The 11,372-nt window shown below is 62.4% G+C and overlaps 2 protein-coding genes across 2 annotated transcripts; one reads left to right on the top strand and one right to left on the bottom strand.

Annotated features, from left to right (window-relative positions):
• The first annotated feature begins 3,559 nt into the window (after positions 1 to 3,559).
• Positions 3,560 to 4,684, top strand: P2RY4 (pyrimidinergic receptor P2Y4). The gene has a single exon (XM_050901778.1). It carries the CDS (start codon positions 3,560 to 3,562, stop codon positions 4,682 to 4,684), a length of 1,125 nt encoding a protein of 374 aa, XP_050757735.1.
• Positions 4,685 to 6,706: 2,022 nt separating this feature from the next.
• LOC127019631 (diacylglycerol O-acyltransferase 2-like) lies at positions 6,707 to 10,723 on the bottom strand. The gene is made up of 8 exons (XM_050901779.1): positions 10,684 to 10,723; positions 8,835 to 8,963; positions 8,654 to 8,761; positions 8,334 to 8,404; positions 8,013 to 8,217; positions 7,309 to 7,483; positions 7,026 to 7,228; positions 6,707 to 6,861 (listed from the first exon to the last, which is right to left on the bottom strand). The coding sequence occupies exons 1-8, from the start codon at positions 10,721 to 10,723 to the stop codon at positions 6,707 to 6,709; spliced, it is 1,086 nt and encodes a 361-aa protein (XP_050757736.1).
• Between the last annotated feature and the right edge of the window lie 649 nt (positions 10,724 to 11,372).

Genomic DNA, 11,372 nt, shown 5'->3' with positions numbered 1-11,372 from the left:
GCTGCCCTCAGGCTGCTGCTGCTTAGCCCGACGCTGTGGGCTCCTGCTTTTCCCCGGGGAGGCAGAGGGACACAGACAGCCCACCCAAGGGTGAAAGGAAACCCTCACCTCCCACCCCACTGAGAAAGGGGGTCACCTCGGAGCAGGGGACGTGGTGGGCAGCGAGGGAAGCACCCAACCCCGCTGGTGTCCCCGAGGAGGAGGCACCGGCGCCCGGGAAGCACAGGCAGATCGTGCTTTGGCTGCTCTTGCAGTCAAAGGGAAGGATCGAAAAGAAATTAGGTCACGCTCCCCTTGTGCCGGGGCTTTGGCTGCATGAACCACGTGGCGATTAGGGACAAGGGTCCTTCTGCAGGATGTTTTGCATAATTTCCCCTTGTTTTGCAATTTCCGAGAAGAAAAGCCCTGTTTTTCCCGTGCTCCGGTGGCAGCCGGTCCCAGGCTCACCCAGCCCTGTGTCCCTTGGCGGCTGCTCGCTCCCCTCCGAAATCCGCTCTCGCGTCCCCTCTCCGAAGCTCCTGCCTGCTACACCACGATCCCTGACCCCCCGCTCCCGTCCTGCCAGCGGGCAGGATATTGGCTCCGGGGCAGAGTCTGCCTTCGGCGCTGCCCCACTCATTCATTTCATTGGTACCTTTCCTATGCTCCTGTAAATCCCCAGGGCAGGAAGCCTCAGCCAGCTGCTGGGGCACCCCGGGCTGGGGGCACCCTGGGCTGGGGGCGGCCGCCGGCACCCACCGGGGCCAGTGCTGCCCATGGGGCCAAAGGACGGGTTCAGGCTGGGCACGGCCACGGGGCCGGGAGCCAGGGCAGAGCTCCCGTTCCTGCGGCGAAGGGCCAAGGGCAGCACGTGGCCCCCGACACGTGGCCCCGTGGCCGGCCCCTGCCCCTTTCCGCTGGTGGATGCCCATGCGGATGTTTTGCAGGACCCCTCGCTGCTTCCCGGGGTAGACGCAGGGGCCAGCCCGCAGGCACCGTCCCAGGAGGATGTGCTTGCCGTGGGCAAGGGATTCCTCAGCATCGCAGCCGTTGTGCATCCACAAAACAGGCAGGGCAGAAGCGGGCATCACCTCCCCAGCCCCATGGCCTTTCCCTGCAGCGCCTTCCATCTCCCGCTCCAGCAGTGAGGCCGAACGCTTGGCTCAGACCTCATCGCGGCTGCGGTCGGTCCATCCTTGAAAAGCTGGAGAGGCCGTGGCCAGGGAGAGCCTGGCTGGGGATGTCAGCAAGGAGTAGGAATGGGCCTGGTGGTGACATGTCCTCGGGGTGGACTGATGTGAATCAGTCATTTAAACCACTGATTTTGATTTCAACTAAGATGAGGAAGCAGGAAACCTGTTGAGATAAAGCTTGCCAAATCTCATTTTCTTTTGCATTTTTATTTTTCGGTGGTTATCCCCAAAGGAAGCTTGCTTAGGAATGGTTAAATCACGCTGCTGAGCACTGACCGTGCTCGGGCTTTATCAGCTGCCAGAAGCCGTGTACCTGCGCTCTCCTCCGAGCAGCCCGGCACCACACAGCGGCTCAGGCTTTTTCCTTATGCGTTTCTCACACCAGACTATGATTTTTTGTTTGTTGGCTTCTTCATATCTTAGTTGTTTGTTGACCTATGTCATGGGCATTGGCTTTGGTCACTGGACCCTGCGGCACCTCCAGTCCGGTCGGGCTCAAAGCTTCATGCTCACTTGCACTCAGAGGTTAGAAGAGGAAAACATAGCTCCTGGTGCCTCGTGTCCTCGGCAGCGTTGCGGCTTGGGGAGATGCAGCCGCTGGGCTGGGACCAGCAGAACCAGCACAGCACCCCCTGGGACCACCGCTGGCACCAGCACTCGGAGGCTCAGGGTTTCCTACCAACTGGTTTTCCCTCCAGGTTCTGGGAAAACAGAGCAAGTTCTTCCCACTGTTAATGTTTGATCAGGACCTGCCTGTTGCTCTCTGAACTCATTCCTGTAATAAAGCCAGGCAGCTGCCTGCGCCAGCTGCAGCGGGAAGGAATCTGCAGGGTGTCTGATGCGAGTCCGAAGCTGCGGCACAGCCCACAACTCAAACAGAGAGCACGGAGGTGTGCGCGGCACGGAGGGGCCGGTCCCGCGGCTACCCGCCTGCCCATCTGCCTGCTGATTCATTTATGATTGTCTCTGTAAACCCAGGAATGTCTCTCCAGGCGAGGCTTTGCAGGGAGAAAATAGGTCGCAGCTCAGCTGACCCCATGGATACACCCTACGGGATATTCCTGCCAACGGCGCTTGCCATGAGAAGCCGTCAGGCAGCACATCTCCGTGGTGAAGGCAAGGGGCAAACAGGAGGGGGATGATGAAGGAGCCAAGGGATGAAGGAGCCTAAGAGGAGCCTTCCACCTCACACCACCGACACCAGCATCCCGCTAACACGCATCATCTCCCTGAGCCCCGAGTCCTCCTCCGTCCTGGCGCCCACCACCTCCTGGGTGAGCTCTGGACCAACAGAAACTGGAGACACACCAGAGCTCCCTCTGTCAGATACGGTTTTGGCTACACTCTCGTCTCTGCCAGCAGCACGGCACATGCTCCTGCTCCCAGGTTACTCATCCGAGCATCCATCCTTGGCCGGCAGATGTGGCCGCTCCGAAATCGCTTCGCCAGGGATGGTGGCGGGCATGGAGGGGCCAAGGCATGGGCAGCCTTCACCGGTCCTTTGCTGGACACCTTGATGGTGGCTCCTTCTTCCCTCTGGAGGAGTGGGCTCCGAACTTTAGACATCTTGAGAGGCGAACGCAACCCTTTGACAGCTCGCCCTCATGCCTCAGCCCCGGGGCCCAATTTGCCAGGAGGACGCAGATCCCAGCCTTTGATCCTAACACTGCGCAAGGGGAAACGTCCTGCCTGCCTTGTGAACTTGCACTGTCTTGAGCTGGGACTTGGCTCCGATGCAGCTCCTCTCCGCAGGGCTTAGATCATCCCTCTCCTACGGAGAATACCCGGCAGGCTGGAGGCCCCTTACCATCCAGGGACGCTCTCTCCCAAAGGCTCCTTTAACAGCCCCCTGAGGATTTCTCTGGGCCATAATATTCCCCCAGACAAGTCTTTCTTCTCCTCCCGCCTTTCTTCTGTCAAGGAGCCCTCTGGGACGAGCAGCATTGTCAGGATGGTGCCAATTAGGCTGAGCCAGCTTCCAAGAGGCTGCGCTGGCACCGGCCGGGGGCTGCTGTTGCTCATAAAGGTCTCATTGTTCGGCGCGCCATGGGGCTGCTGGCCGGCGGGGCCGGCGCGGTCCTCTGTCTCAGGCACGCTTCCCGGCTCCACGCGGCGCTGGTGTCACTGCGCGCTGCTCAAAGGGATGATTAATGGGTGTCATTGTGGGGGCTGCGAAGGGGAGGATTTGTCAAGTCCCCCTCGGCTCCCTGCGAGGCCCGAACGCGCGAGCTGAGAAAAACCAGAGAACCATCAAAGTGGCCGGAGCTCCTGGAGGGGGGGAAAATCTGGCATCTTTGGCTCCCTTCCACGCTTTGTGCCTGACAATGGTCGGGATCAACGACTAATGCGCTGTTATTAACTGCTCCCCTAGATCTGGCTCGGACAACATGGCCACTTCAGTGAGGACGTTCCCAGTTGCCCTGTGGACACCGACGCCGGCTCCCTGGCCAGGAGGAAACACCACCGCGGTGGCGGAGGCAAAGTGCGTCTTCAACGAGGAGTTCAAGTTCATCCTGCTGCCCATCTCCTACAGCATCGTCTTCGTGGTGGGGCTGTCCCTCAACTCCTGGGCCCTGTGGATGTTTATCTCCAGGATGAGGCCCTGGAACGCCACCACCACCTACATGTTCAACCTGGCCGTCTCCGACACGCTCTACGTCCTCTCCCTCCCCACCCTGGTCTACTATTACGCCGACCGCAACAACTGGCCCTTCGGGAAATGGCTCTGCAAGATCGTGCGCTTCCTCTTCTACGCTAACCTCTACAGCAGCATCCTCTTCCTGACGTGTATCAGCGTCCACCGCTACGTGGGCATCTGCCACCCCATCCGCTCCCTGAAGTGGGTGAAGACCAAGCACGCCCGCATCATTTGTATGGGTGCCTGGCTTGTCGTCACCATCTGCCTCATCCCCAACCTCATCTTTGTCACCACCAGCTCCAAGGGCAACAGCACCCTGTGTCACGACACCACCAAGCCCGAGGAGTTCGACCGTTACGTGTACTACAGCTCCTCTGTCATGGCCCTCCTCTTTGGGGTCCCCTTCCTGGTGATCGTCCTGTGCTACTGCCTGATGGCCAAGAGACTCGGCAAGTCCAGCTTCTCCAGCCCCGGCCCCCGAATGCCCTCCTACAAGAAGCGCTCCATCAAGATGATCATCATCGTGCTCACCGTCTTTGCCATCTGCTTCGTGCCCTTCCACATCACCCGGACCATCTACTACACCTCCCGCTACTTCCAAGCCGACTGCCGGACCCTCAACATCATCAACTTCACCTACAAGATCACTCGGCCCCTGGCCAGCGTCAACAGCTGCCTCGACCCCATCTTGTACTTCATGGCTGGGGACAAGTATCGGGGGCGGCTACGCCGGGGGCCAGTTCAGCGCCTCCAGCCTGTGCCCAAGTGCAACCTGGCCCTGGTATCCCCCTCCATGGACAACGTCATGGGTGGCAGCCACACTGCCAGTGACACCCGAGGGACAGGGACAGCGCGGAGTGGAGGCGGGTGCTGAGGGGCCAAAGGGGGTTCCAGTAACCTCATCTCCAGTCTCCACGAGTTGCAGCCCCTCTGGGCTCTGCGTGGGCACCCTGGCACCCCCAGGTCCCCAAACCTGACCTGCCCCTGCCCAGCCTCTGCAGGGGTAGAGACCGGAGGGCTGAGAGCCGATGGCCATGGGACTTGTCCCAGTCCTGCCCCGGGATGCCATGGGAGGAGGGTGCTGGTGCCGCTTGGGGCAGGACAGCCGCTGGGCACCCATGGGAATGGGAAGGATGCCGAGAAAGCCATTTTGGGGAGGCAGGCCGGTGTCCCATCCCGAGGCGCTCCTGGGGACGCGTCGGGGCTGACAGGTCAGTAAGGAGAAGGGACACTGGTCCCTCCCTGGGCACGCACAGCCCTTCCAGCCTGCTCGACAGCGACGTGCGGGGACCGGACTGAACCTGGGGACGGAGCCGATGCTGGGCCCCCCGCATGCCTGGTGAAGGCTCTCGGAAATGTCCCTGTCACACTGCTGGCTGGGACACGGCCCGGGGCACTTGCTGCCCATCACCCCCCAATAAAGCCCCTTCCCCTTTCTCTATGCCCAGACCTGTTTCTCCCTGTAGCAGAAGGAAGAGGGACAAGACACCCACCCTCGCCCCAGAAAGCGTTTGAGAACAGACAAAAGCCACCCGCCGCCTTAGCACCGGCGCTGGGGCAGGTTCGGAGCGAGGAGCCGGAGCGGTGACACCCGCAGTGATGGGAGAGTCCTTGGGAATCTCCCTTTACGGGTGTTTGCTTTCCAAACGTTTACCCAGCCCTTTTGTTTGACCAAGTGCCTGCGCAGAGAGGAGCAGAGGAGAGATAGCTGTTAGCGCTGTCGACTCTCCCACGCCAGCCCAGGCAGGGATGGGACGGGGCTGTCGCCGCCATGGGGAGCCCTGGGAGGGACTGCCCCCCATTGCCCCCCACGACTCCTGCCAGCACAGACCTAGGGAAGGGATACCCATAGCATCATCGGGGTGTCACCCCCCAGCCATGGCCATAACACTGGCCACAGCCACATCCCACCAGGAACTGCCCAGGTCACCCAGGGAGGGAAAGGGCCCCAGGGATGCCACGTCCCAGCCCCGCATCCCCATCCCACCGGACAGCAGTACCCAAAGAACCCCTCACTCACCGCTGAGCCAAAAGCAGAGAGAGAAGGAGACCTCCCTCCTAAGCCCAGTTAACCCAGCAAGAGCAGCTGCTGCCCATCACCTCCCATTATATCCGACATGGCCCAGGTGGACCCGGGAGCTGCTCGGTTGCAGCTGAGCAGGGCGAGGGTCCCCACCAAACACAGCCCCAGCCCCAGAGATGGGACTGCCAGGGAGGGGACATGGGTGGGTGGCAGGTCCACCCACACGGGGAGCGCAGGCGTACGGCTGCGGTGCCGCCGATCCTGTCCCGCCAGCACACGCAGGCAGCGGTGGGGGGGTTGGAAATCTGTATTGGGTACAGAGGCGGTGGAAAAGGCTCATCTGGGGCCAGAGCAGCACCCGCCCGCACCCAGGGCTCCGTGTTCCCAGCTGAGGCCACTTCCACAGGTCCCCAAGTCTGGGAGTGTCCCCCCTCCACCCCAGGGGGGGACATCTCCCCAGCCTGGTCCCACTCACCATCGGGATACCACCCCAAAGAGCCCATCTCTTTCCCTCCTCCCATGACACCCCCTCCCTCAGCTCATGGTGTCCTGGTTATCTTGGGGGGACCGTACCCATTGCTGGCCCCTAACCTCGCACCAGCCCCCCCACATCAGCCCCACAACCTCAGGGGACAGCTGTGTCACCCGCAGCCCTTCCAAACCCCTTTCCAGGGGGAACCCTTTCCCAGTCTCCCCTTCCCCTCGCTTCCTCCTCTCCTCCCACCTCCCACTCAGTTTTTTCGGCCGGAGGAGCGGAGGGCCGGAGCGGGGACCGTCCCCTGTGTGTTCCCCGTGCCGGGCTGGCTGAAATCCCCACCCGCAAGAGCCAGCCGCCCTTGTGAGCCAGGATCTGGCCGCCGGCGCCGGCCGTGCTCAGAGGATATGCAGCTCGTCCGTCTCCGACAGCCCGTACTTGGTCTTGTTCTCATTGAAGAGCTTGAGCAGGGAGCGGACGTACATCTCGTGGTACATGTCCACTGTCTCGCAGCTCGGGTCCTCGATCTTAGGCACTGTCACTGGCTCCCCCACTGCCGGGAGGGGAGGAAGGTCAGGCCAGCGGCGCGGGGACGCACTCGGCTCATCGGGGATACGAGCCGAGCGTTGCCTTCCAACGCCACCCATCACGGGGTGTCCTCCTCCTCTGCCCCTCCACCTTCTAGGGGTCCCCTCCACCCCGGCAAGCGATGCTCACCCACGGTGGTGATGGGTCTGGCATAGGGGAGGAAGCCCCGGGACTGGACAGAGGTGAGACCCCGGCCATAGAAGACACAGGGAGCAAAGCCCATCATCTTCTGGAAGCGCTGCTGGATGCTCCTCATCCAGCTGCCCTCCTCAAAGACCACTTGGCGGAAGAGGTCGTTCTCCCCAAAGGAGAAGGAGGGGACAAGGTAGGCCCTGTGGAGGAGACATGTTGGGCGGTGATGGGGTGCCGGGACCCCCAGACCCCCACAGCGGCAGTGGCGCCCATGACCCACCCGTGCTGCAGGGCCATGCGGACAAAACCCTTGCGGTTCTTCAGGATAAGCGTGGTGACGCCGGGACGGCAGGAGAGCGACTCGGCCGCGCCGCCGATGACGATGGCCACCGCGTTGCCTGTGCCGTTCTTGGATAGCAGGTACCCGATGGCACGGCGTGTCACCGGGCACAGGCCTGCGGCGGAACGGACCACCGGTGCTGTAGGACTGCCTGCCCGTGCAGTGCCCAGGGGACGGGGACCCCGTGAGGGACCCTGCCTGGTGGGACCATGCCAGGGACAGTGGAAGGGTGCCTGCTGCTGCGGGAGAGCTCCCAGGGAGGGGCAGGGTCCCCTGGGTTGTCAGCCCTGCGGGCAGGGTGCAGGCAAGGCGTGGGCAGGGTGCAGGCAAGATGAGGGTGGAGTTCAGGCAGGGTGCAGGCAGAGCACCACCCCTGCCCTGCCTGCTCCTGGGGAGCACAGAGGCCATCAGTCCCAGGTTTCTCGCAGATGGGACTGGGAAGCCCCCCTCGCCGTGGGCATTGCCCCCTCTGTGCTCTGACCCTCCGTGGCAGCAGGCAGAGGTGGGCAGGAGCGGGACAGGCAGGGGATGCATCCCCGGGGCACCCACTGAGCTCAAGCCAGCACAACTGACCATGCCTGCAGGGCTGCCCACGAGGGCAGGGTGGCAGGCAGCTGCCTGCCCCGCTGCCCGTGGACGCTCACCCCCGCTCATCAGGTACTCCCTGAAGATGGGCAGACGGAAGTTGCCGGCCAGGGTGGTGAGGAAGGGCCGGATGCCCGGGAACATCTCCCCGAAGCCCGTCGAGCCCGTGATGAAGTTGCAGAAGGCGCCGACGCAGAGGATGCCGTGGGGGTGGGAGCCGATGATGTAGTTGTGGCTGGGGGACAGGTCATGCGTCTTCACCAGCTGCAGGGACAAAAGGGGGTCGCAGGGACGTAACGGTGGCACATCCTTTTGGGTGGTACCACCACCGCCGCCTGCATGAACATCCCATCGCGGCAGCCCTGCTCCTCGTGCCGTACCTTCACGGGGAAATAATCCCGAAAGTGCCTCCACACGGGCCATCGCCGCAGGCACGGCAGCCTCCTGCCACCTGCAAACCGGGGAGGGACCGCAGGAGATGACGCCCACCCCAGCGGGCAGCAGGATCTGGGGGAAACACTCCCCGCGGACCCGCCGCATCCCTCTTCCCACCATGATGATGATGGGGGAGAGGAGGGAAGGAGCAGGTGGGACGTGCTGCTCCCCATTTGCCATGCTGGGATGGACCCTGAGAAAGGGGGGACCCCGCGCCCCATCCTACTGCAAAGCTGGAGGAAGGAGCAACCGTGCCCATCCCCACCTTTCTCCGGCGTGTCCCAGTCGAAGATGATCCAGGCCAGGTAGAGCGCGGAGATGGGCCAGAAGCTGGTGAACACCAGGTAGATGAGGAGCAGCAGGCTGACGGTTCCTGCGGGAGCCGGGGAGGGGGGTGAGCGGGCGCCCGCCCGCCCCGCCGGGACCTCCCGCAGCCCCCTACTCACCCAGCAGCAGGAAGCTGAGCACCCACTGCAGGACGGAGAGGAGCTGGAGCCAGGAGCGGAGGTCCCGCTGCGAGGGCCAGGGTGCTGCGAGCAGGGTGCGCAGGGCGGTCTGGACGCTGGCGCGGCTGCCTGCAGGAAGGGACACGGCACCCAGCCCAAAACAGCACGGGTTGCACAAATGCTGTCCCAGCTAGCCGGAGAGGGTCCCGGTCCGGTGGTACCCGTGGCTGCCAGGGTTGGGGTACAGGGGCAAGGAGGGAGGTAGGATGGGAAGGAGGAAGCAGTTGGGCAAGGAGGGCTGGGATGGGGGATGCTCATCCCCAGAGAGCTCTGGACTATGCCAGGAGGTGACCTTGGGCAACCCGAGGCTGCGCTGGGGCCAGCCCTGCTCCGGGCAGGAGGCAGCTGCCAGGCTGGGCACCCCCAGCCCAAACACGTCCGTGAGCCTGGGGGCACCAGCGGAGCTGAGCGCGGCGGCACATCCCGCACCGTACCGAGCTCCCCGAAGGCCAGGACCTTTCCCGTGCCCTCCTTGTTCAGGCTCACAGAGAATCGGGGCTTTCTCGGCCGGCACAGCAGGGAGACACAGGGCAGCATCCGCCCCCCGGCAAGCGCCAAGGACGGCGGCCAGGGGCTGAGCCAGGGTGGCCGAGGCTGGCCGTCCCCATGGCTGTCCCTGCAGAGCCTTGCCTCTCCGAGCAGCCTGCGGTCGCTCCACTCCCCCCGCCGCCCCCTTCCCTCCAGCCGACCTTGGTGAACCATTAACCACCCCGGGCCGGGTGCCAGGATCCAAACTCCACACGCGGCCCCATCCCGCCTCCCCGAAATGGGCCCGAGGTGCCGGTCCTGCCAGCGCACCACTCCCGGCCAAAGGTCTGCTGTGGCCGAGACCACCCGACATGACCACCGCTGCGACCGCAGCGAGCTACCTCTTGTGTCACAAAAGCCTTGTTTTCTTGGGAAAACAACCCAAAACCTGCGTGCTGGCCAGATAGAGAGATGCTCAGGGTGAGACAGGAGATCTGTCCCCATGGCTCCCCAGGCCAGGGACCCTCAGGTCCCCAGCGGGACCCCCGGGTCAGAGGAGAACCACCAAACCCTGGTTTGGGTGGCTGGTGGAGGTTCAACTCATCCCGGCTCAATCCAAACGGTGAATGGGACAATCAAAATAAATTAAACACTGGAGCCATCACCAGCATCGAAGAACTGTTTTCCCTCTCTTGCCCCCGAGCAGCATGCCGTGCTTTAAGCGATCCCTCCCGCCTGTCCCCGCATGCCCAGCGAGGCACCCCCAGAAGCCCTGCTGCCCGCACAGCCCTGCCGTTGTCAACTCTCCAAAGCCCCTTTTTTCTTTTTTTTTTTTTTCCAGGGAAGATGCAGGATTTGCTCTGCCTAGCAAATTTGTGCCTACCAAACAGTCGCTTTTTTTAGTTCCTTTTTCTAGCTCCCCCCCAAGCAGTCCGTGAACGTCCAGACCGCAGACAGAAAATGGAGAAACCCCAGGGGCTCCGCTGCCAGCCCCGTCTGCGGCGACAGGAGCCTTTTCCAACCCAGAAATTCGGACTCGGCGGCCCGGGGCAGCAAGGAAAGACGAAGGAGAATTTGCAGCACTCCGGAGTGTCTTGCGGGAGTAACATCACCGAACGCATTGTCAGAAATTTCATTCCTGTTGAGCAACTGTATGTTTTCCTCTGGTGCTGCTAACCCCCAATCGCTCCGAACACCTCCCTTTCCCCTAAGCAGTCTAAAGCAAATAGACAATATTGACAACAAACGCTAATTGCCTGACCAGCTCCTTGCATCGCCTGAGCATCACAAACCATTCAAACACACTTTGGAAATATCTTACCACTAAGATTTTGGGAACAGGCTGCAATAATTGTTTTCATGGTGGCAAGGAGTTCTGCGCCAGGCCCTGGTTCAGCAGGTTAAAAGGCGAGTTTGGAAATACCGGAGGACGATTGTGTATCCAGCCGCTTTAACCAGCTGATCCAAGGTAAACCGTCTGCCACAGAGGGGAGCGGACCCGCTCCGGCCCCAGCTTGCAGAGCAAGGAGAAGAGCTGATGGTCCTTGGGAGGATGAGGAGTCGTGCCGAGCGGCGAGGAGCTGCCGTCGCGAAGGGCAGCCGCCGCTCCTCGGAAAAGCACCGCTGCCGGCACCGGCGGGGGCTCGGCAGCGGCCGCCTTCCCCCGGGGAATGGTACCGTCCACAGTTTGGGTATTTCACAAACTGCTGTCATGCTCTACCCGTGTGACTCCACTCCAGAGCCACCCAAAAACGTCATCCCGAAGCTCCCGCTCCGCGGTACGGGAACGTAGCCTGCCAGACGGGCCCTGACCCTCAGCCCCACCATCCCCTCCTCTTCCACCCCTAAGAGTGGCACCGGGGTCGGCTAGCCCAGGAAGGCTGGAGTACTGCCTGGAGAGGATTGAGGGGCGGAAAAAAAAAAAATAGGAAGAAAAGGAAACAGAAGCAGCACAAAAGTAGCAGAAGCAGCCCTGAGATGGGCCTTCAGGCCAACAGCCAAAGGAACAGC

This window comes from Gymnogyps californianus, chromosome 9 (genome assembly GCF_018139145.2).
Source record: "Gymnogyps californianus isolate 813 chromosome 9, ASM1813914v2, whole genome shotgun sequence".
Lineage (NCBI taxonomy): Eukaryota > Metazoa > Chordata > Aves > Accipitriformes > Cathartidae > Gymnogyps > Gymnogyps californianus.
This window is presented reverse-complemented; position numbering and strand designations above follow the sequence as displayed.